At 48.1% G+C, this 25,676-nt stretch overlaps 1 protein-coding gene across 2 annotated transcripts; it reads left to right on the plus strand.

Annotated features, from left to right (window-relative positions):
- The first annotated feature begins 1,067 nt into the window (after positions 1-1,067).
- CDKN1C (cyclin dependent kinase inhibitor 1C) lies at positions 1,068-2,768 on the plus strand. Of its 2 annotated transcripts, XM_085581524.1 has the most exons (3): positions 1,070-1,735; positions 1,824-1,950; positions 2,090-2,768. In XM_085581524.1, exons 1-2 carry the CDS (start codon positions 1,285-1,287, stop codon positions 1,943-1,945), a joined length of 573 nt encoding a protein of 190 aa, XP_085437650.1. In that variant the 5' UTR covers positions 1,070-1,284; the 3' UTR covers positions 1,946-1,950; positions 2,090-2,768. The 2 variants fall into 2 exon arrangements, with proteins under 2 accessions (XP_085437651.1, XP_085437650.1); XM_085581525.1 differs by having other exon boundaries at positions 1,068-1,735; positions 1,824-2,768.
- Positions 2,769-25,676: the final 22,908 nt, after the last annotated feature.

Below are 25,676 nucleotides of genomic sequence, written 5' to 3' on the forward strand. Positions count from 1 at the left end.
GGATATGCAGAGCCAGCATATCCTAGGAATTAATATTAATTTTATTCCCTCTAGGAAATAAAACCATCCAAATTGTGTTTGCTCAAGGGTTTGAACTTCTCAAAGACAAGAACTTCTCAAGGGACATGAGGGAGGGGGTCACCAAACACACTGCATGAAAAAGGTTCATCTTTCCCCTTGTCTGCAGATGAAAAAAATCATTGCCATGATGACCCTCTGAGACGCGCATCAACACTGTGATGATGTTCTAGGACCAATTTTAGCACGGTGTCAATTATGCTCCCCCTTCTTTTCCTTTCATACTTCTCCATCCCAAAACAACAAAAGGCAATGATTGCAGTGACCTGCAGAAAATGTAAAGCACAAGCCAGCTGATCCCTGACAACACAATAGCGAGATTAGTTCATCTGCAGTGAACAAACACGTATTATGTGGGTTTTAAAGTCAGGAGAGGAAAATGCTGTGGTTTTCATGTACTTCTATTCACTAAGGCTGCAAGTTATTACTTCCATGCAGCTAAGAAGCCCTATTTTTAAAAATAGCCTTCAGCTTGTTTTGAAATCTGCAAGCATCTCGCTTTGTTTTGCAGCAGTGTAATAAAAATCTCCGAGCCAGAAACGATCCCGTTTTCCTCCACACGCATCACCTCCCCCGCCCCAAGCCCTCACGCTCCACGGATGCTGAAAAAACTGGCGACACCCCTCGAGGAGGGAAAAAAAAAAAAAAACCAAACAAAAATAATAGCGAAAAATAAGAGTAAAAACACTCCCACACGCATATCCATCACGCGGAAAAGGCAACACGGAGCGGAGGGGAAAAAAACAAAGTCCCCGGCTTGGAAGCGGCGGCGGAGCGGCAGACAAAGGGAGCGGGGGCCGGCAGCGGGCGGGGAGCGCGGCAGCCGCCCTCCGGGGCCGGGCTAGCGGCGGGGCCGCCCCCCGGGCCGCGGCGGGGCCGGGCCGGGCCGGAGCGGGCCAATGCGGCCGGCGGCGGCGCGGCGCTGCCCGGCGCAGCCAATGGAGGGCGCGGGCAGCCGCGCTGCCGCCGGGGGCCGGGGGGCGGCGGGGGGGGCCCCGCCAATCGCGGCGGGCCGGCGGCAGGGAAACACTATTATGCTAATGGTGTTTTGCTCGCACTCGCGGGGAGCGGGGTTTAAAAGGCAGCGGCCGGGGGCAGGGGTTCAAAGGCGGGAGGCAGGGCCGGTGTGAGCGCGGGGGAGCGAGCGGACGGGACGGCAGGAGAGGAGCGGCGGGGGGGCATCCACGCCTTCCCGGCCCGCCGGCGATGTCCAACGTGCACCTCTCCGGCGCCGCCGCCCTGGAGCGCCTCTCGGCCCGGCGAGCCCTGGTCGGGCACGGCCGCAGCCCCGTCTGCAGGAGTCTCTTCGGGCCGGTGGACCACGAGGAGCTGGGCCGGGAACTGCGGGAGCGCCTGCGGGAGATGGGGGAGGACGACCAGCGCCGCTGGGACTACAACTTCCAAACCGACACGCCGCTGCCGGGGCCCGGCCGCCTGCACTGGGAGGAGGTGGAGGCCGGCGCCGTGCCCGCTTTCTACCGGGAGACTCTGCAGGTGGGACGGTGCCGCGTCCCCCTCGTCCGGGCGCCTCCTTCCCCGCCGCCGCCGCCCGCCGCCGGCAAGGGGCCCGGGGGGCGCCTGAGCCGGGAGAACCGCGCAGCGCCGCGCCGCCGCGGCATGCGGCCCCGCCGGAGGGGCCCGACCGCCCGCATCACAGGTGCGTGGGGAGCCGGGGAGCGCGGGGACGAGGGCCGTCCCGCCGCCGTGGCTGACGGACCCCTCTTTCCTCTCCGTCCCCCATCCAGATTTCTTTGCGAGGAGAAAAAGGCCGGCGGAGCCCAAGGCGGCGGCGGAACGCCCCGCCGGCTGCCCGCCGCCCCCCGCCGCCGTGCCGGCTGAGCAGTCCCCCCGCAAGCGGCTCCGGTGAGCCAGGTAAGACTCGCCCCGGCAGCGGGCAAGGCTGTCCGGGCGCATTCTGCCGCGCTCTCTTACTCACTTCATATACCGCGACAGTTTTTTTTCCCCCAGCTTATTTTTTTTTTTTCTCCTCCTCCTTTTTGTCCTTCTCCAGACTTTTGCACTACTGCACCCACGGGAGAGGCGCGCCGCCGCGGGAGGCGCGACGCCCCGGAGGCGCGGGGGGCCGGGGAGGGCGGCGCGGCGAGCCGGGACCCCCCCGCGCCCGCCCGGCCCGGGAGCGGGACACGGAGCGGAGCCGCAGCGCCGGCCGCGCACGGAGCAGTGTTATCGTACAACAGTGCAATGTATGACGTTCTGTATAGAAATGTATTATGCCTAATGTGAGTACACTGGCCAGAAGTGTAAAGCTTTAAAAGTCATTTATAAGAAATGTTTAATCTCTGCTGAGCTCTCAGTGCAAAAAAAAGGAAAAATTAAAAAAACAAGTGTATATTTGTACAAAACTTTTTTTAAGAGTTATACTAACTTATATTTTCTATTTATGTCAGAAACGTGGATAACTTTGACATCCAATAGTCTTTTGTTTTCTTTTGGTTAAGCCAAAGGGCACTATATTTGCTTTTGTTATTCACAAAATGTAAATTTATTTTTATAGTGGATTTTTTTTTTTTTTTTGCATTCACAAGATGTAGCTATGAATCAAAAATATTTTTTAGACTTTACTTGAAGACAAATCTGTTTCAATGGATCCTGAGCCGGTCTGTACCACTGCCATTGCAAATAATGCCACAACTTCAATAATAAAATTAAATAAAAGGAAACGGCCGCAAGCCTGCTTGGTGTGTGCTGGAGGGGAAGTCCGGGGGGAGGGGGGTGGCAGAGACAGCCCCGGCGGCTTGGGCGGGGGAGCCCAGCCCAGTCTGAGTCTCTCGGTGGAGGGGGGTCCTCCCTCGCCGCGGGGCCCCGGTACCCCCGGAGCACGACCCCGGTAAGGGGCACGCGGCTCGGAGGGGAAAGGAGGGCTTCTCCCTTAAAAACAAGTTCAAACTCCTGAGTGCTGCCGGAGTTAACCAAGCGTGCGGGGAGCACACGCCCTTCATCACACCCTTCCTTCGGCCTTTCGGCGCGTTGTAATGGTTACTTTTAGCAGTTCACCCTTTCTTCCCGGGGCTGTACGTGGCCCCCCTCGAGGAGCCCGGCGGGGCCGGGGTCGGCTCCCTCACCGCATCGTGGCTGGGGCCGCTGCCTGCCTCTGGCGGGACCGCCTCGGGGGTGAGCGGTGCGTGCGGGCTCGGCAGGGCGGGGACGCCCGTGTCGTGGCTGTGCAAACCTTCCCCCCGCCCCTTCTTTCGGCCGCGGGCCCTCGCTCCCCAGCCCGCAGCCCTGGCCACTGCAGGGAAGCACTTCCTGGTACCTCTTGCCCAGCAATGATTTACAGGGCAAACACACAACAGTTCTGGGAAAGGCAGCAGTTTCAGCTCGCCCTAGAAGACGTAAAAAGCAAAACAACACTCACACGAAACAAACCCTCCCACCAGACAGTGGTTGTTTTTTTTTTTTTTGACAGTGTTTTGGTTACAGCGCTGTCACAGCCATGCACCAGCGGCACTTTGCGGCATCCCCGTGGCCTGAGGGCAGGGTAAAGCCGTGGCATCCTCAGGCAGCCCCGTGGGGTCGGGGCGCACTCCCCGCTCTGAATCCCAGCCCCACGCTGCCCGGAAAAGGGGGACAGCCCACGTCTGGTGCTGGCTGCAGGTGGTGCAGGATTGGGATGCTGGAGAGTGCAGATGGGGAGGAGGACCAGGACGCGGGGACTGACTGGACTGATTTATGCCTTTCCGATTCCACTCCCCAACTTGGCACCTCTGAAATGCTGCACCCCCACACTGGACCCAGCAGCTGGGGCGGACCGAGAGGGCGTCACTCCCTGGTTTTCTGATCTCTGTATGATACACTTCCACGGAGGGGGGAGGGAGCTGAGAGAATGAGGTTCAGGGTGAATAAGGCTCGAGGTTTACCCACATCGTCTTCCCCCGTCACAGCGCTCCTCTCTGCCCCCCCTTTTCCCCCAAACTCTCCCCCCGCTGTCACGGCCGCCAAACGCTCCTGGCTGTAAAAGTAACATTGATTACCTCCAGCTCCATGATCGCTTAATCAGAACGGGATTATTTTACACGCCCGCATCAGTGGCCGCTGACTCAATACGATTTTCCCCCCCTTTGAAAAGAAAAATAGCTTTTCCCTTTCCTTATGAAAGCCAACAATACCCGGAGTGAGGCAGCTGGATCCTCCAGGATTTATGGGCTTTTCTCTCGCTTTCATGAAAGCAGGTGCCTTTGGGACCTCCATTGTCCCAGCCCGCAACTAATAATAGGACTTTTTGCAATGAAAGATCCTTGCTCCGAGCTCCCAAATACCTCGGCCGGAGGAGCCACGAGGTGTGCCCAGCCTGGCTCAGGAGGAAAGAAAGCTCTCACCGCGGGGACAGTTTAGGCACGGGGTTCTAAAGCAAATAATTCTAGCCCACGGGCACTGCCCGAGCAGAGCCGCCAGGTTTGCAGCCCGCAGCAGGGAGGGCCCCGTCCCGCAGCCCCCGGCGCTCCGGCTGCCCGCAGGGCCCGGGGGTGCGGAAGATGTGCGGAAGATGTGCGGAAGATGTGCGGAAGATGTGCGGAAGGGGTGCGGGAAGGGGTGCGGGAAGGGGTGCGGCCGCCCCCGCGCCCTGCCCCACCCAGCCCGGCCGGCCCTCCGAGCCCCGGCACAAAGCACACTGCCCCTATTCTTTCGGCCTTTGTAGCCATATGGCAAATCCATGTAGACACAGCCAACATCCATTTATTCAGGCACATAATGTCCCGCAACAGGGAACAATTGGAACTTTGTTTGCTTCTATTATTGATGCGAATGGGCGACAGAGAGAGAGAGAGAGAAAAAAAATCATTTAACTATAAGAGATATCCAGCTAATTATGAACCATATGTGCCTATAGTTTCAAAGCAATCCAATGAAGTTCATTTTAAATCTAGACTACTTTATTAGTACGGAAGACAGATGTCTCAACAGTACATGCATCAGGGGAAACCATGTAAAGAAGTTCTTGAAATATTTAACTAGGACTCATTCATTGTCAGAGGGGCTTTAAAGTGCCCTTTATCATGAGAATGCATAGGCAGAAGCGGAGGGAGGCTGCTGGTTGTTACCGCCAGCCCACTTACCCCTTACCGCTAAATCCCAAATTCCACTTTGGATTTGACGACAGGAATATTTTTGGAAAGGATTCAAAATATCAGGGATCTTGAAGGACCGAGCTTGCTGCTCATTACAGCTACAAAAAGTCAGGTCATTATTTGAGCTGCCTTAATCCCAGACTGAAACCAGCTACGCAATTAGAGGAATAATTTACTCCAAAATCACCACCGCTCCCTCTCCCAAGGAGCAGAGCCGTGCATTTGGAGCACGGCTACTGCAGTTCCTCCCCTGCCCCAAGACAGACCAAGGAGGAGCGTTAACAACACTGGACCTCCAGAAATTTTTTATACAAGCCTCTCTCAGTGTGGCTCTGTCTCTGTGGTGGGCATCTAAAGGAAAAGGATGCTGAAGGAAGACTGGAAGGGAAGCTTGGTGGGAGGAAGTTTCTCAGATTTTTTTTTTTGGGGGGGGGTGGGGGGGGGGGGAATGCAATTATCAGCAAACAATCTTGGCAAAACGGTATCTTTATGAGCTCAGCAACACCTACCAGTAATTAAGCCACTTCAGTTAGATGAATGCAACATATGGTTGACACTGAGAATCATTCTACTTCCTAGCCACAACTTTTCTTTCTGGGCCAAAACTTGTTCTATTATCACTTAAAATAAACAAATCACTGCTTTCCACTTCTTCAGCAAATATTTGTTGCTAATGAGCAGGAGGTGTATGTTACAGGATGGGGGCAAAACCCATTATTTTTAAAGAATAATTTCTTATGTTTTGATGAAGAGATAAAGAAATCATTTGAAATTCACATTTCAATGAGTTGTGATTGCTTGGTGGGATGCCTGCACAAGGAGATTAATGTGAAGGATCCACAAAGAGATGCAAAAGTGATTGACCATTTTAAAGCAAAGAAACAGATATGAAGAGCATGCACACACACATATGTTTATATATATACACACACAAGAAATAACTAACCAGGGAGTATAAAATAATTCATCAGGAAACAGGGTTTTTTTTAAGCCATATTGTCACCTATTGCTACAGCATAAAATTAAAATGGTTTTCCAATGACTTCCCCTCCTGTACCTGCTCAGAAATGTTACTCTTAACAATTATTTTTGGAACAGAGTGAGCTTAAGACAAAAGGATGGGATTATATCTGACTCTCAGAGGATGGAGAAGAATCAAGTATTTTCTCCCCCCACACACAAGTATCCAATACTGAAGACCACACTATCTCTTTTGGTGTCAGTGGTGAAATTCCCAATGGAAAGTTCTTCATGTTTTGGTTTATTCCGTTGTTTTTTAAACCAAGAGGGAGTTTTAGCCACGTGTTTTCAAGAAACCTTGGTTGGAACAGTTTTCTAGGGAAAAAGAGAACGAAAGATGCCAAAACAGATGAGCTGTATAGGACATAAAAGCCTGAAACGGGCCTTGCAGAGACAAAAAAGAACTCAAACTCTTTTAAACACAGAACAAACTAAATTTTGGACTTGCTTCCCGCAATCCACATGGCCAAGCCTCTGCTCCAGGAAAACCAGTGACCTCACATCTACATCAGTGTTGTCATGTGGGCCCCAGTCAACAGGATGGGAATGCAGGGAAAGAGATCACGAGGATGAGGAGGCAGTGCCAGAAAACACCTAGGATGGGGACAACAAGGCATGGGTGGAGCAGAAGCATAGCTGGGGTACACTAGAAGAGGTTGAGTAGATGACACAAAATTCTATTGGTGTGCACCAAGGGAGGCAGAGAAGGGAACAGACCACAACATTTATACCCTGTACATTCCTTCAGAGGCTGCTTAGCCCAAACCCATGAAACTCAGCCAGTAACATCCTATCTCTCCCCTCAACTCATTTACAGATGGGTGCTAATAATAATCTCCTCTTTTCTGTCCCTATGTCCCAGGTCAGTGTGGGATCTAAAATTGCCCCAGGCCTGGTGAGGAGCCATTAGGTTTCATTCATATAATCTCTCACTCTCCCCTACTAGATTTGCTTTAGCCTACTTGATATGTCCTGTCACACACATTACGCTTGTCTTACACAGAAAAGGAGGATTGGGAAAAAAATCCCTCAAGTTTTAGAGGTGCCCAAGCTGTCTGTACAATTTCAGCCCAGATCTTTTGCTCCCAGTGCATTTTCCCAGCCATGCACACCATTTCTTCCCCCAGGACACACAGTACCCAATTCACCCAGTGCCTTACGTTACAGAATAGATCTGGGCCATGCAGCAGAGGTGAAACTTCTGGATAAACTCCTGCTGGAGAAAGCAAAGCAAGGAGCTAAAGGATGCTTTTATGCTTAATCCAATGCCAACACTTAAATGCAGGCTTTTATTCTTCAGAGAGCATTTGGCTCCTCCTGACCTGTTCCTGCAACAGAGGCTTTGTGCAGCTCAGGGCCAGGTGCTTCAAGTTTTCATAAGCAGCCACTAATTGTGCCCAGGTTTGTTGGGCAGCTGATACGAGCTGCTGGGGTCTGACCTGTGAAAGTGCTGAGCATCTACAGCTGCAGCCAGGGTCACAGTGCCTGGCTCTGCATGTGGTTTTGGCCAGATGAAGCTCATGCTATGAAAAGGAATAGCCATGGGGTACCTTGGACCAACACTCCAAATTAATTATTAGCTCCCATCTCTTTTTATTTGTCTCCCCATCATTAAATGGGGATAATAACACTCATCATTTATATTTTGATCCACTAATGTTTGGAAAGTACTGGGTTACTACCATGAGCAGCACTGTATAAATCTGGTAGGGACATTAATAATGTCTTTGAGCAGGGTGTGAATAGTGCCCGGTTAATAAGACGTAGCACCGTCCATTGAACATTGAGAAAAACAAAACTGAGCAACTGCTCATTAAAGCGAGCACTGTTCTCTCTGTGCACTCAATGCGATCATTTAATTAAAAGATTTTATCATCATGCACAGACACAAGGGGGCAGAGCCAAGGCCCCGTCTTCCCTCATCCTCCCCTGCTCCGCATCAATCACACCAGAGTATTTCTTAGATGTAACCTACAATAAGAACCTAAAAAAATTCAATATTTTTTCCAAGCCCCTGCACTAACAGAAATCACTGCCTGAGCTTTGAGAAGTCTTTTTACCTCGCCAGATCTTTTCTTCCCTCTTGTCACCCCTCAGTCCCACCCTCACCCTGCTGACCACTTGCCAGACCCCTGCAGGTGCAGCCACTCGGCCCCAGCCTGTGGTCTCCACCATCCTTGACACCACAGCAAGCCTAGGAAATCACCTCTGTGCCTGGCTATGAGGTGGGGGGAAGGAGAAGAGATTTTCAGAACTGGAAGATGCTTTGTTTGGGGTTGGTTTTGAGTGACACTGGATTAGAGGAACATGAGCACACAGCTACTCTTGCACGCCGTTCTCTGCAGGGACTGGTGGCAATAAATGTGCAAACCAGCCACCTCAAAAACCAACAAATGAAACCAAAAACACTGTTCCCCAAGAATACATCCCCACCACGGCATGTGTTTTTACATGAAAGTTCTGAGGGAAAGTCCCTGTTTGGATCACATCAAGCAGCCTTAGACTTACTGAGGAACTGAGGTTTAGAGCAATTTGTTCTGTAAAACAATGAGCATAAATTAAGTTGTTTTCATACATTTGGTAATTGGTTTAGCAAAGCCAGCTTTTCTTAGGACCTTCAGTCAAGATGTTTGCAAACACTGGTCGAGTTAACATCACTGCAGTTTTGCTGGTGCAGGACAGCATTCTGACTGCTGACTGGTGATCCCAAAAGCTTTGGATTTTTTTTGTTTGTTTTCTTCTTTTGTTTTTTGCTCACCCAGATGAGTGAGCGGGACTGGGAATACTGGCTCCTGGTTCTCTATTTTATTCTGCACATCAGGAAGCAGAACCTGATTCTTTTTCCTGCTGACTGAGGGACTCCAGACACAGAATCCCTTCAAAGGAGGAGGCCAAACTTTTATGCCAAGAGCAAATTTTGGGAGCTGCTGTGACTGTGTTTTTCTGGTTGGAGAGCTGTATGAAAGGTTGCAGTGGTACCCACCCCTCTCCTGTCCAAAACATACAGGATCTCCACATCACCCCGTGCAGCACGAGTGAGGAACCCAGGGAATGCAGTTTACTGGATGTTACAGGGGAGCACACATTCTTTGGGATCGACATGGCAAAAGGCACCTGCCTGACACAAAATCCGCTTCCCTGCCGAAATGCACATTCCCTCTCCATGCCCATCCGCGAGTGGTGGGCAGGGCAGGAGGGAGAGGGGGGACACCCCGCAGCTTTCTCCCCACCAGCACAACTGCTGGGCTGGGGCTCCCCGGAGAAGGGCAGGCACAGCCTTTCTGCTGCGTAAATAAAAAGCAGCAGCCGTCCGTGTTAGCTTCGGGTGCGCAGCACAGCCCCGAGCAGCAGCAGCCACCTCTGCGGGGGGATGCAACAGGAGATTTGGGGATCATTTCCATAACAATCGCTGTTAGCAAACACCCATAAAACACAGCGGGCAAGGACACCTTAGCAGAAGGAGTTAGCTGCACATTAAAAGACGTGCTTGTTGGTTTGGCTTTTGTGCCTGTCCTGCAGGATTTCGAGGTCTCGGTGCAAAAATTCTCTTTAACCACACTAGATTAAAAGTAATAATCCCAATTTCATTTAAAAAGCAGAGAGAAAATACGGAGTTTATATATGAAGCTTGATCAAAGCTCACTGAACTATTCTGTCAGACGAAGGACAGCGGGGAGGGAAGGGCGGAGGAGGAGGAAAAGAAAAAGGAAGAGAATAAAACTTCCCCAGTTATCATATTTCCCTGAAATTCAGCTATGCAGAACCAGAATAATTACTTAGCAGAAATATTGCAAAATGTCGGCACGGAAGAGGCTTTTTCTTGACCCTGCAGACTATAATGGGAGATAAAGAGATTGACCATTTTGGGAGGAGGATGCCTTCATTTCTCGACGTGACTGTAGATTATTTCGGCTTCAGGAGACAAGAATGTCCCTTTAACATCTGACCTGGCCTTTATTTAAGAGCAGCACTTCACGGTTCAGGAAAGACAGACAATTTTCTAATTCCCAGCTCTGCTGGAGGCTGAGGCAGCAACTTCCAGACAGGACACCTGCTAACACTAGAGAAATGGCATTATTATGTCTACAAGTTTACAAATCTGAGGATCAAAAAGCCTTTGCTTCTGCTGCTACTCCACAGGCCAAGGACGACGACTTCTTCAAAACAGAGTTTCACAGAGTTTTTTTCTTCCCCCTTCCAAGAAACGGTTTCTTTTCACTTTGAGCAGATCGGTTTCCACGTGAAAAAGTCAATAGTCAAAGAGTTTCCTAAGTTTCATTGGTGTGTAGCAGAAAGGGGATTAGACCTGGGGCCTTTTTACTGGCAAGCCTTTAAGCAAATAAATGTTCTTGAATTCTTAGAGAAACAAACCTAACTTAAACAAAAATCCAGAATATATGGGATTTGCCCCTCCTCAACACAAATTTAAGAGAGAGAGAGGAGAGAGAGAAAGAAATAATTACTAAAGATTTAAGGGATACTAGGGTTAAATCTTTTTCTACTGTAATTTTGCTTTTATTTATGCTAGTTAACCCGAGGAAAATGCCTGCTTCCATCCATTCACAATGAGCTGTTAATAGTAACTAGTGTAATGTAATATCAGAAATAATAGAATCATTAGGGTAATGCAATACAATAAACAAATATGAAAATAATACTATAATTAAGTTTTAACAGCTCAGTTGTGATTTCCTAGCATTGAGAGAGACAAAAAGCAGATGGCATGCACATTCCCCACCTTCCTTCAGAACCCTACCTGGTAGGCAAAGTCATTACTTAATTCCTTCACACCTAAAACTCCTAAAGCTGAACCTGTGGTTTTTCTCTTGGGGCACAATCAGTCACAGATGATGATGATTTTTTTTAAAGGGTGTTTTTTTTAAGCTCCAAAAATCCGAATAGATGGGTCATTCAAAACCCAAATACTTGAAGTGTGTCTGTGTATATGTATATATACACACACGTATATATAAATTTGTACTGACAGCCAACTGCTGCTGCAGGGCTGTTCCTCCAGCCTGCAGACACAGGTCCAGGTGTCTGTGCCAGCCATTTGCCAGCCATGGATGGATAACACCTGGATCAGCGTTTGCAGGCTGGCTTTAATTAAGCCAGAAAAGTAAGGAGAACTCAAGCAATGCAGCTGATTAACATGATCCACACATCGGTGTGTAAATGTCAGCATCTTGCTGTAACAAAACAAATCATTTGGGAAAAATCAAGTGTAGGTTTGTGACTGCACAGAAAATGATAAGCTGTCTGTTAAGTTTGCCTCTCTGCACTATTAAATAGTTTTAAAGCTTTTCAGACATTAATTTCCTTTTCCCACCGTGTAACTTTGTGAGCCCAGATTGCAATGCTCACCTACCAAGTTCTGTGAAGGTGCCACCTCTGATTTCACTGTGAGCCATCCTACAGCTCTGCCTCTGCACACCCTCAGCCTTGGTCCATCTGGAAATCCCTGTGGTGCCTTAAACTACATCCAACCCCACCGGCAAATGGGGCAGATCCTTGGGCTTTTCCTACTGCTGAAGGATTTGCTGCAGAGCACAGTTCCAAACCCAGTGCCGCCTAAAACGCAGAAATGCCTTAAAATTTTTTGTCTGGCTGACCTGCCTTGAACAAGGCTCCTTCTTGCTGCAGGTTCAGGAGCCAAACCCACCCCAGCGGCAAAATCACCCTGCTGCTGGGTGAAGAGGAGCCGCGTTCCCCCCAGGTTACATGTACCTACAAAATACCCAAAAAGGGAGTAGCCCAGACCCAGGGCTTATCTCCTGCAGCTTGCTGTGTGAGAGGGACTCTGGGTTTTATCTTCGGCAGTGCTGCAAGCACTGCGTCTTTAAGGTGGGGGAAAAAAACCCGCTTTTGCTCTTTTGGCACTCTTTGTTTGGGGCAAGCATTTCAGCGCGACCGCTTTTAAGGGATTTCAAAGGTCACAGATCCCATCTGAGGACAGGTTCATCCTACCAAAACTGAGCGACACGGCCGAGGAAGAGGGCACACCTGTCCCAGCATCTCTTGCCCACCTGTTTTGGTGGCTCTCCCGTCCCCACCACACGTTTGGGTCCCCCGAGGGGCTTTTAGTCGCTGTGGCCGCCCTGCTGTACCCTGCAGTCCCCATCCCCGCCCTCACAGACTCAGACCTGTGCTGGCACCCACTGCCCACCTCCCGGCAAAAACAACGCTTGCCTTTTCGAAAGAAAGTTTGAAAAAGAGAGAAAGCATTTCTTTTCACGGCAAATCCAGCCTTATAACACCACCCATGGCAAGATGCTCAGGAAAGAGAAAAGTTTGCCTTTTTCCGGGGAGGAAAGCGGCGGGGAAGGAGGAGAGCTTTAAAGGGAGGGAGGGACGAGGCCGAGCTCATGCACGGATTTTAATCTGATCACTTCCCTGTCAAACTAATCCCTGCCTGACTCAGATCGGACTTTTAGAAACGTGCCTAGAAACCAAAAAGCAAACCTCATTTGAATGAAGCACACACTCCGCAGCCCCCATCTGCAAAGGGCTGCAATTAAATGCAAAAAAAAAAAAAAAAAAGAAAATAAAAAAAAAAAAAAAAGAAAAAAGGGGAGGGGGGGAGAGAAAATTAGCATTTTCCGCGGCCATCTGGCATGAGGAGCAGGCGATGGGGAACAAAAGGAGATTTAGGCAAAGGGGAGAGGCGAGTGTGCCATGGCATTGACCTGCAAATGAGCCTTTGTGAGCGAATTAAAGCTTCCCGGACCCCCCGGGACACCCCAAAACAGGCACCATTACAAACCATCCGGACAAAAACCCACTCATCAAAATTGTCTGCGTTTGAAGGGAGGGGGGAGAGGCCATTTAAATCTGCACCTTCCTTGCCCCCACCCGCAGTAATAGGCTGTTAATAGGGGCTTGGCGGGGGGAGTTGCCCGTGCACCCCCGACCCTACACCCCGCTCTGGTGGTATAACGGGGGAGACACCTTGGAAACGTGGCTCGTCCATAAAACCCACCCGACACGTTACTTACAGCCCTAATCCTAAACAATAGGGAAGAAATTAAAAAAGAAAAAAAAAGAAAGAAAAAAAATGGGGGGGGGGGGGGGGGGCCGCCTCATTTGATGATATATCAGCTTCCAGATGCTGTTTATTTACTTGGGGGGGGGGAGGGGATGTAGGGTTGTTCCAAAGTAGATTTCTAAAGCAATTAATTTTTTTTTTAAATGGAGATGATAAAGAGGAAAGAGATAATCAGGGATGCCATGGCCCCAAAAAGAAATGGAAAACTGTGCGGGTTAGAGTTTTTGTCTCCTAACCCCCGCTTCCCCCATGACTCTTGCCTTTAAACTGAGAAACCTCGAGGATTTGGGAGTGAAAGCGAAGATTTTGGCTTGGGGTAGAAACATGAAAAGGGAGGGCGGTGGGGAAGCCATCTCCCCCCATCCCCTCTCCAGAAAGGGAATAAGGACTGAAGTCGGGGGCCAGCTGGGGAAACTTGTAAATGAAACGTGTTTCTTTTATGGTGCTCCCCCCCGGGGGACAGCCCCATTATAACCCACCAGCTATATAGACTCAGCTGCCGCCTCCCGGCCCGCGGCAGGTACCGGGGGGGGGCACAGCCGGCCGGACCCTCCGCCCGGGCCGGGCCGGGGCTGCCGGGCACGGCTGGGTGGGCGTGCAGGGCTGGGCGTGCATGTGTGAGAGCACGCAGGGCTGGGCACACGGCTGGGCACACACGGCTGGGCACACAGGGCTGTGCACACACGGCTGTTCACGCCGGGCTGTTCACACACGGCTGTGTATGCAGGGCTGTGCGCACACGGCTGTTCACACACGGCTGTGCACACACGGCTGTGTATGCAGGGCTGTGCGCACACGGCTGTGTATGCAGGGCTGTTCACACACGGCTGTGCGCACACGCGTGTGCCCGCGCCCCGCCGCAGGTGAGCGCGCTCCCCGCGGGCTGAGGGGGCAGCGGCGCTCGCAGCCCCCCAGGTGCCGCTCCCCCGGGGTTTGTTTGCAGTCAATATTCATGTGTTTCTGTCACCGGGGCGGCTCTTTTCACAGTGATCAGCCGGGCAGAAGGCTGAATGACAGGAGACTCGTGGCTCGGCTGCTTTGGGGAGGGGGGAGGGATGGATTCCAGCCGCCCAGCCCGCTGCCCTTGCGGGGTTTTGGGGGGGCCCAGCCCTGGGGGAGGAGTAGCCTGGCTGGGGCCGTGGTCCTGCCCTGGGCGGGCACCAGGCAGCGGCGCTGGGTACCGGGTGCCTCCCGCTGCGAGCAGACAGCCGTGGCTTCGGGGACCCCCACCCAAACACACACACAGCCGTGGCTAACGGGGCCGGTGGTCACCCCCATATCGTGTGCCGTGGGTGACCGGGGGTGACGGTGGGTTCCCAGAGTGGCTGGAGGCTCGTGGGGTCCCGCAGAGCCGCAGCGCAGAGGGAAGCCCCAGGCTGGCCTGAGCAGACGGGTGGCACCAGGGCTGGAGGGTGGGCTACCAAAACATTTTTGATTTTTCTGCACACTGAGCAACAGGAGACAATCGGCAGCCTGCACCTCACCGCCGCCGATGCTCAGGGCATCGCAGTGCTGAGAGCGGCAATGCTCCCTTGGGGTTCACAGCTCGCCTCGCCCCCAGGGTAATTCCAGGCCGTGCTGGCAGCCGGGGGCAAGGGCAGGAGCTGTGCTCCCAGCTGGGCTGCCCACCGCACTGGTGTGCGTGAGACCCGCCGTGCAGGAGCTGCGTTCTGCTCCCTCCCGCTTGCCCAGACGCCTTCCCCTCGCCTCACAGCGCTACTCTGTGTGTGCATGTTTTGTTTGGTTTTGTTTGGTTTTATGTTTTTTTTTTTTTTTTTTTTTTTTTAATCCACAAACTTGTGATTTTTTTCTCTGCAACTTGTGGGGAGCGAATCAGTATGAGGGAGCACCCTTCTCATTGAAACCGGAGGTGAATAAATTATGAACAGGCGAAAATTGGAACAATGTCTCTGAGTGAGTGTTTTCTAGAGAGTTACTATTCCAGGCTTTGAAATCAATTGATACATAATTAGATTCCTCAAGAGAGGACAAACAAGGGCTGCCATTCACCCCTCCTTCTCCCACATGCATCCCAAAGAGAGACTGGAGGCTTTAGCAGAAACCAGACAGCCAGCATTCTCCAGCACTAAAAACATATTCTGGCTTTGGGTGTTCATTTAACAAACAGATCCTTGAACCTTGCTTCTGTTTTCAGTTTATTTCGACCATGTTTCTTTGTGTTCAGTTCATTAAAACATGTCTCTTTTGAGATCTATTTTTACATTTCAAGAATCCAGTATTGTACTTCTGTGGTGGCAGATGGCCCTAGACATCCAAGCATAAGCTTTTTCCTGCTTTTCCCCCCTTTCTTAGGTCCTTTCTGCACTGCACTTGAAGCTGTGAGCAGCAACCATCCCTTTTTGCAAGGTCTGGGGCTGGCTCTCGATTCAGCACGGGGTTCTAACATGTTACAGTCCCTGCTGTGCCCTCGAGGTGTATTTTAAGCACAGCGGTTGCTACCGTCTGTAAAATAAGAGCCCTCCACAGCTGGATAGATCCTTGTCACACGAGTGGCACGCAGGCTAATTTTTGCATCTTTGCCTCTTATTTACCTCATGCTAACGTTCTGTGGTCCCCCAAATGAATTTATTAGTGGTTAAGGTTGAGTTTCATTCTTGAGAGAGACAAACAATATGGATTTGGCTTTTTAAAACACAGGGGAAAGCATGTGACAATAAGAAAAAAAATATCATAAACGTTATTGAACAAAGCAGCAGCACTCCTAGCCAAGTGGGCCACCAAACTGAAGGAACTGGTTTGGTTCCTCTGGCTGCCCTTGGGATTGATGTACTAGCCACAACCACTTCCAAACCTGGTATCAAACAGTGCTCCAGCCATGAGCATAATTTTTGTCACATATCAATAGGACTAAAAAGACCTGTACCAGCAACAGGAAAAGCCTGCCTGAGCTGCTGTAGACCCATTTCTTATGGGGAAGGCAGCAATAAGTTGCTATATATAAGCAATAAGTAGCCTACAGTAAGGTGAGTGTCATGAAGACATTACAAACAGAGTGACAAATTCCCACATCTTATTGAGTCACGGGATCTTTAGGAGAGGGTAAGGTAAATCGGTCTTATGTGTTATTTGGAGGCATAAGCACAGGTAAATCTAGGTCCTCTCTAGTAAAAAGATAAAAAGGCTGAGAGGTTTTCGTCCAAAGATATTTGCTGGGATAATAACCAAAGCAGAAGTGCTCAAACATATATCTAAGAGGCTATATTTTCTGTGTTTGCTGCATAGATGGTATCTATTTATATCTTCATATGTGTGGCTATTTCAGTATCTAATTTTCTGTGGTTTGCTGTCATACCTGAGTTAACCAACAATCTACAGGCTGAGCCAGCTGGAAGATCTTGGTCAGTGCAGGCAAGACAGCTTTGTGCTGCTCCATGGACACTGCACAAACACGCTGACACAGTCTGCTCCCTGGTGGGAAAAGGGACAGTTCCAGAAGCTGCCCTGGAATAGGTGAACAGACTGCAGGCTGGTTTGCTGCCTCCAGCAGTCCCTTGCTTTGAGTGATTGCCCACCTTGTGTTCTGATACAGCCCTGTCTACTGGCAAACTCTGAAGAATAATATGGATTTGACTTAGCCTCAAAGTTTTTTTTCCAGCCTTAGCATAAAATCCTAGCATACATATTTATGCCTTTCTGGTGGATTTGGACAGGAGATTAATACATATACAGCTCAGTGGAACAGGTTCCCATCACTGCTGCAATTCCTCTTGTGTTGCTGGCCCCAGTCACAGCATGGAGTGAGTGCAGCTGGGACCACCAGGACTCCTGGTTGAGGGTACAAAATGCTTCAGCCCCACCAGGAAAATATAAGAGAAGATGGCACAATCTGTGATTGCACAGATTGTACTGGCAATCACAGACTCCTCTGGGAGAAGCCTGCTTCAGGTTTGCCTTGTGTCAGCCTCCAAAGAGCCCCAGGTTTCTGAGAGTGCACGGGAGAGGAATAACACAAGCTTCTTCCTTTCCCCTTCACATGTATTCCCTCTACCTTCTTCTGATGGGACTGCACTCAGAAGTGGCAGAAGAAATCACTGTGCCAGAAGGTATTGCCACCTCACTAAACACCTGGGACTTCTGCAAGTCAGAGACCATTCTTTTAACTTCCCCGTGCCTCCTCCTCCAAATTCAGGAGGTGCAGTTGAAAACAATTTGGGAGTGAAACAACCCACACCTGGATGGAGGGGAAACTTGGCAGCTGCAAGCCAAGTCTTAGAGAGGTCAGGGAAAGACAGTAAGAACACAAAAGTAGAAAGCCAGAAACATTCACAGGGCAGGGAATGTTTGGGGCTTGTCAGGAAAGGAAAGAAGAAAAAAAATTCTGCAGATCAAAGCTTGATTAGTCTTAATCCTCTACAAAAATGCCCAGGTCCTTCCAACACTTGCTTTTTTCCCCTTCCCCATCATCCCTGCTACTGCTTGACTTGGTGATTTGCTTGAAAATGTATTAGACAACTCCAGATCTTTCACTGTTAGAAGCATGAAAATAGAGGATAGGTACTATTATCCACTAAGCAACACTCCCACAGTTAGCACAGTCCTCTAGAGAGACCTGTCAGATAATGGCTTTTGAGAGGAGCTTAGAGACATCTGGAGTAGCCATTTTCCCTCTTTGTACATGGAAAATAAAGATTAGCTAGGGCACAGGGAAGGGAGGGGGGGGATAAGAATATAATGAAGGGCAATGGATAAACCAATGTCACATTGCCCATCTGTGTGACTGGCTTCAGGTCTACTCCTGCAAAATGGTTTGTGCAAGCTCCCTTTAAATCCATGGATTTCTGTGCAGGTGGAAGAGCTCCCCATTGGTTTGTGAGTCTGGGGTCTGACATCAGAGGCTCTTTGGGGTGGATTTTGTCTACAAAGCAGCTAGTGCTTTCTGAATGGCAGATGCAGAAATAAATTTCTTTTATTAATGGCTAAGTCTTTTCCAGAGTTTCCTTTTCTTTTTTATGATTTGTTTTTCTTTTAAAATTTTGATAATTTTCATGCAAAAGACTTATTCCAACCAATTCTGCATCAAGGGCTACTAGAGTTTTGGACTGAGCTCAGTTGTCACTCTCTGGGCTGCATATCCCATAAGAGCTGGAAACCTCCAGCACTTGGAATCAGAGATGCTCACAAGGGCTGCAGAGGTGATAGTCACATTAAAGCATCAATGGCATACTGGGGATGACATTCCTAGATACGGTGTCTGCTTAAAAAGGTATTAGTGGATTTTGTGATGTGGTTAGAGAAGAGATGCTCTGGAGGACAAAGCCAAAACTCACAACCCTTAAGGACATGGGTTCAGCCCCGCAGCAGAAACTCCCTTTCAACGTAAAACGACGGAAAAATCACATTGCGCGGGCTGGGGAAAGGGCGAGACGGGGGGTTTGGGAGATTCTTCCCCTTCCCCGAAGGCCCCCAGCCCCGCCGGGAGCGGGGCCGGCGGCGCTGCCGTCGTGTGCGCTCCCTCTGCTGGCCCCGCCGCGCCCGGCGGACACGGAGCGGCGCGGACAGACCCCGCACCCTCCCCGGGGCCGCACACGCTCAGCGAGCGCCCGGGCAACTCCTCCCGGGGAGCGGAGCATCCCCAGCACAGCCCCCGCTGGGATGCTGCTGGAGCGGTGGAGCGTCACAGCCAAAGGTGGAGGGGGGTGGGAGCCGCGGGGATGCGCTCCCTGCATCCAGGCATTCTAGGAAAATAAAGTCTTTTGGGACATTTTCCAAAAATCTACGTTGGAATGGACTCACATAGACACGTTGCTGCCCAAAACTGCTGAGCATCCACCTGGGAAAAGAGAGCAGAAGAACAAACATGTCTCACTACTATTCAAGATACACACCATGTCTCACTACAATTCCATCTCCTAGTTTTGGGGGATAAACCCATAACAGGGAGGGGAGGACAAACGGAGGCACTGACATTTTCTCACGTGCTGCTGTGTTTCTGGATGAAGAGGTGTGCGAGAAGTTCCACCTAATGCTCCTGTTGCAAAGACCTTAACCTTGAGCAAGAAATGAGAAGCTGCTACTCCAGACCCTTTAAACAGGGATATGGAGATAACCTGTGCTGTCTCTGATTACAAGGGAGGAGTTACAGGTGCGAAAGGGGCAACAAATAAGTCTATTATGGGATGGAGACACCTGTCCAAAGCCACCCACCAGGAGCTAAAGTCACTTGTTCAACCCCAGTGAGATACAAGTCTTGTGACGCTTAATGCAGCAGGTTTTACCAATAACTGCAAGATGCTAAGGGAGGTGTGTGTGGAGCAGCTAATGATGCTGGAGTTAGAAAATAGAGATTTTTGCACTGCTCCTGTTCTCACAGCAGCTCAGCTTCTTGGACATGGTGGTTGTCCCTGGAACAGTTTTTATCTGACGCCTTCCTAATGCAGCACTTCAGAACTACCTTGGTCTCGAGATAAAGGGAGCAAATTTCTTGGACTTTAAAATTATAAGTTGAGATCATCAGCTGCACTTCCAAAACCTTGACAGTTTTGTCTGCTTTTTTAGACCAATTAAGGCAAAAATAAAGTTCCGACTCTTTTGATATTTATCCCTGTGATTGGGCTAGAAGGTTAGATTTCTTAAGGCTTAACTTCTATTTCACTGAACCATATTCCCGTATTTCATCTGTGAACTAACAAAGTTTGTGCCTTGCTGCCATCCTGTTTCCCACCTGCTCCATTCTTCCCAAACTCTAATCAATCTGACTGCATCAATTAGAATAGAAATCACAGAGCAAGTGTTTTAATTGGCCACAGAGCACACAACACATTTAAATCTCCAGTGACAACACAGAGAATACAATGAGTAACCCTGATGATTTTTAAGACAAGTATGTACAGTTTAAATTTAATTACACAAAAACACCCAAAGTGATTTTAAAATGAGGGTAATGCTTTTTCACAATAGCCAGGTGAGTGATAGTGAAATTGAAGCACTTAAATGTTGATTTTTGGATAGATTTTAAAAACTCTGAGTGTCATGTTAGATAACGTTTCATTAATAACTGACGTATGTGTAATTTGGCTAAAGAAAGGTGGCAGAGTTGTTCCAGGAGCAAAATCTAACATAATGCAAAATCAAATGCAGTATTTTTAAGAGGAGTATTTAATAAAAAGAAGAGGTACCAAAACATACAGAATCCCAGAGGGACAAGTGGATAAAAAAGAGACAGGACTAGTATTCAAACAGAGGAGGTAAGACTCAAATATTAATAAATGCTGTTTGAATAAACACATGAGCAACCAAAAAAAAAAAAAAAAAAGGACAACTAGTGAGGCCAATACTAAGCATGTAAAGAGAAAAAAAAAGTCTAATCAAAATAGTGAAGAACTAAAGGACAGGATTGTGATTGTACTTGGAAAATGTTGTTTCCTTATGGTGGGGATCTTAGCTGGTCCATAACTGGTCTGGTTTGTGCTTGGTTCTTGTCAGAATCCATCTTCAGGAGGGTTCAGACTGGGTTCATTGAAACAGTCAGGGACCTGACATTGCTGATTAGATATGAGAAACTTGCCTTAACATGTTTTTGTGCAGTTGAGTATGGAAAGGGAGGAAAACTAAACAAATGGAACTGCAGTGAATGGGTCTGTGAGAGGGGGAGCTTCCCAGGGTACTACTTAGCTAACAACTCCAAAATACACCACAAGAAAAATAGTACCCTTAGCTTTCCTTACTTGTTTTTAACAGACAGAGAAGATGATGAAGCATTTTATTGGAGACTCCTCCTCCATTTATTAGAGACTTCTCTACAGATAAACACAGAAAGGTTAAAACATCACCCCTAGATAGGTGCCCCTCCGTCCTCCTTGGGAACACACTGGTAGTGCTGCTCACCCAGGACAGGATCTTTTCCAAGGCTCTCTGTAGATGGAATAGGTAATGAGGGTAGCAAAGAGCCAACAGGGAGGCTTTTATTCATGAGGGTATTCCTGCTTGGCTGCCCCACACCTGTGAACATCATGGATCTGGCAAAGGGCACAACATTGCTCAGAGGCTGCAAGCCTCTGAGAAGTCAATTATGTGGCAGGTGCATATAAACCAGATTTTGTCCACTTTCAGGACGCTTTGCAATCTGATCACACTTTCCACCTCCACCCCACCTACTCAAAGAGCAAAGAAGCTCCTTTTTGCAACAAAGAAACACAAAAACTTTTGGGTAATCCTATGCATTCAAAAGCTGCAACTCAGAAAACAAATCACCAGATCATCTTTGGTGAAGTAATGGCAAAGCTCATGTTTTAAGCCATTGCCTTCCCTGTTCATAGCCTAAATACCATTCATTTTAAGTCACAGTGTGGTATCTAGCAGCAAATTGCTGTGGCAGCCTGGTTTCCTGGGAGACATCCACCTTCATCTTATGATCTGTGTAACCAGGAGTGCTAAGCCTGGCTCAGCTCCCACTGCACCCCCATACAGTATTTTCACCAGCTTCAACAGAAGGTATTCAAGCCAGGATTTATGCAATCTCAATGAATCTTCATTTCAATGATGGCAAAAATTGCCTTTTTATTTGAGCTCTGAGCAGTGAATCTATCAGAGAGGAGGCATAAGGCCACTGGCAGAAAAACAGTCCTTGTTTTACAAAACAAACATGTTGGTAGTTCCTAACTTTCTATCCTAACCTTTAAGGAAGGGTAAATCTGGAAGTACCATCAATATTCCCAAGTCCAAAGAGAACTACCAGCTGTATAGTCCCCATCTGGTGTTTTCTCAGCATGCTCAATAAGTGCCAACACTTTCTGCCTATATTTGAGATAAGCGTGTGACAAAGTTAATCTCTTTTACACAAATCTCTGATTTGTAAAATATGTGAATTGGAGTATTTTCAGGTGAAAAAAAGAGTTCCTGAGAAGAGCCACTGGCATCCACCTCCCCCTTTGAGGGGGACAGGAATGATGCAATCACTGACCCTGTAAAGTTTCGAAATCACTGACCATGTAAAGTTTCGAAGAAATACAAGTTTCTCTCCTGATGAAGCAGCAATTCTCCATGCACAACTGGCTTTGAAGGAATCTACCCCTATTGGTTGGTCACTCAGCAACTTCTCAAGGACCCAAACCAGCTTGAGTCCATTAAACACTTTCTTGTGCTGTTTTCTTGATGACGAGATCTTAGAAAAGGAAAGACAGCACAAAAATATTTTGAGTTCAGTTCTATTGGTAGATAATTCTTCTAAACATGTGAAAGGACATTAACCAACACAGAAATAAGAAATTCTAACAGATGGCTTTCTCCAGTTAGAAATTGTTTGGTTTTGTATGATCTCCCACCCCCTCAATATAAGCCATTTTCTCCCACAGAGATGATGGACAACAGTCTGACCCCTCCTGGCATTTACTGTTTTCCTTTAGAGAGGTTCTGAAGGCTGGAGCCTGATCCATTCACCATCAGATGCTGGGTTTTATACTGTATTAAATGTTTTCTTTTGCAGAGATATTACTCACACAAGCTTCATTAGCATAGGGAAACTGTTGCCATACATTTCAAATGAAGAACAGTTTCCAGGAATCATCCCTTCCAGTAATTTTGCTGCTAGAACTGTCTTGCACAGCAGTCTTCCCTCATGCTCCCTTACAAATGGAAGCCAAACTCGTGTTGCTGTAATCCATCCCAAACAGTGATACACTTCAAACCTGTCCAGTAGGTTTATCTCAAAGTGCACATGATCTGTGTCTGCTCCCTTCATAAAAATCCTTTCCATTCCTGGAATTGTGATATGAACTCTACCCTTTCCTGGAATACCTGTCTCGGTAGGCTTCTCCAACAAACTTTAAATAAGTACTGTCATTTTGATTACTAGGCAACTTACTCCTTCCCAGCAGAGCAAATTCCCTTTTCCAGTTGTTTTTCTATTTTAGGTGTATGGGTTACCTTGTCATAACTTGTTTAGTTACTGACAGCTCATCACAACCAGAGCAAAACCATCATTCTTCTCTTGGGTATATTAATTTAAGCCAGGCTTTTGACCAGTACTTTAGGCAGAACAAGCACTGAACAGCTTCTGTAGGCCAAAGGCAGGAGGATGCAGAGATTAGGAGTTCAGCAGAGGGCTGAACTCCTCCTGCAGGTAAAATCTCTCGCAAACTCTATCTGACACTGCACTGGTAAACACGGCTACACTAAATACAAAAATCCAATATAAAACAGTGTGAAGGCAATTCATCCAATTCAGAATGGATTTAATTCTTGATGTTTAATTTCCAGTTTTGGCTTCACACTTTCTAAAGCAATAGAAAGCACTTGTTTTGCATGTCTCACTTTCTACTCATTTATCTCCTTGCTTGGATCATACAGATCTAGAATCCCTTGGCGCAGATTCCTTCCTTGACCCTGAAAAGACTTTTTACAAGTTACATAATTCAGGCTCCTGGTTTCTTTGTGTAGGTTACACGGTGGTGTTATAGTGTCAGCACCAACAACACCACAGTCTGGCAGCAGAAACACACATGCCATAAGAGTTAGTTACTTCTTACCAAACACTTCCCCTCCCTGCCTTCTCCTCCCCCAATATGCTGCTCATTTTCTTATCCAGCCTGGCTCATATCTTGCAAATGGCATCCCATTTGGTGGGACACACACTCAGAGTGAAGCCAAACACGTTTGCCCAGTCACGCAGGCTTTACAAAAGCATCCATAGTGATGCAATAATATAATAATTAAAAATAATGTTTACAAGCTCAATCCAAAGCTTCCATGATGGGAGGGGAGCCGATGCCAATAATCTGCATGTGACAAAGTGTAATTAAAGAGTTAGAGGATGATGGTTGCAGCTGTGGAGTTGACAAGGCTGATGCAGTTCAGGCTGCTGATTTTCTTTCCACAAACGTAGAAACCAGACTTTGGAGAAACTGCCCCATTTTGCAGGATTCTCTGGTGGTTCTGCTGGAATGTTCTCCATTAATTGCCACAAAAATGCCCCCTACAGATCCTCTCTTGCAGATGACTGTTGCACACAGGTTCTGACAGCATCTGTGTGGGCTTTGAAGGACCTAAAGATGTCAGGTGGCACATGGATAGCATGGACTGGAGAGTGACCAGCCACGGTCAGAGAGATGGGAGCCCAGCTGGAAACGGTGCCAGTGGCATTTCTGTGCTATTTTACAAGCTGTAGATGCTGTTTTGTGCAGACATTGTCTGCAGTAAAACACACACAAACTGTGTATTACAAATGTTGCTGGATTTAAAAGTTTCCTGGAGAAGCAGTGCAAGTTTGCAAATCCGGAAAGAATATTACTGGGACTTGTTGAAGTGCTCAATATAAACTGTAACACACAAGCCATTAAAATGAGGATATTTGGCATTCAGAGTCACACATATGGGCCTTTCAAAACCATTCTTCTCGTTTGGCAGCTCCTACAGTCTTTGAATGATGCACAACCTCCTTTTATATGTTCCTGTAAGATGCCTCTGCAAAGTTGGCATTTTTTAAAATAAATTGTGGAGGAGAAATCTTACCAAGAAACACAGATCTGATTTAAGTGAAACTTTGGAAAATGACTTCATTTGCATGATTACTTTTGCAAATCCTAGCTGATATCTGTGCTTTGTGCTCAGTTTTTCATTTGGCTGCTTCTGGATGTGCAAATCTGGAAGCCTACTTGTTTGAAGCAGCGCTGAGCCAGGCTTTGCAAGTGAAATGTCAGCGCTGTCCAAGGCTGGGGACACTTTCTGTGCTGATAAGCACCTCCTCTGAGTGGCCAAACTGATCCATCTCCTGCTCTGACAGTGCCATTGTCTAACCTGACTGTTGAGTGAGGCTTTAAGGCTAAGCAAAGGATAAAACCCTACAATTGACCATGTCCAATGACTGCCTCCATCATGTGACATTTCCTCCACGTACATAAAGGCATAATTGACACTTTGGACCTTGCAGATGTTTTGCAATTCATTTGATTCCCACAAAGATACCAGAAAGTAAGTCTAGTGAACTGGCAATACTGTGTTTTCCTCGGAACACAACACGTTCTTATCTCTAAAAGGTATTTAGATGCAAATTGCATCATGTCTCATGGCCCCACTTGTTTTGTTTTGCTTTTTCCTCTAAACAGTCTGTGCCATGATTTTTTTTTAAGTATGAAAGTATTCAGATATTCCTGGAAAAACAGAGTACCTTTGACTTCTTAGATCACATGCAAAAAGCAGTATATTCTTCTGCTCTCTGCCCATGGCACTCTGCTTTATGCTTCTTAATTTAATTTGCTTTTCTGACTCTCCAGTGATCCTTTCCAAGAGAAACCTCTTTGCTTAGAGGCCATTTGCTATGCTGTCAATGAAACAGATTTTATGAAAAAACTGGTTGGTTTCATCTGGATCTCAGAGGTTTGGACAAAGGCAGAGCAGCATGGTCAAGGGTGGCCCTCAAACACTACACAGACATCTCAGTACAATCCTAGAAAAATGCTCACTTCTTCATGTAATTGAGCAAAGCTTTATAC

The sequence above is a fragment of the Lonchura striata genome, chromosome 5 (genome assembly GCF_050655825.1).
Source record: "Lonchura striata isolate lonStrDom1 chromosome 5, ASM5065582v1, whole genome shotgun sequence".
In the NCBI taxonomy this organism is placed as follows: Eukaryota; Metazoa; Chordata; class Aves; order Passeriformes; family Estrildidae; genus Lonchura; species Lonchura striata.

Coding starts and splice junctions, on each gene's coding strand:
- CDKN1C (XM_085581525.1), top strand. CDS start 1,285: ATGTCCAACGTGCACCTCTCCGGCGCCGCCGCCCTGGAGCGCCTCTCG. Junction 1,736..1,823: donor CCCGACCGCCCGCATCACAG/GTGCGTGGGGAG, acceptor TCCCCCATCCAG/ATTTCTTTGCGAGGAGAAAA.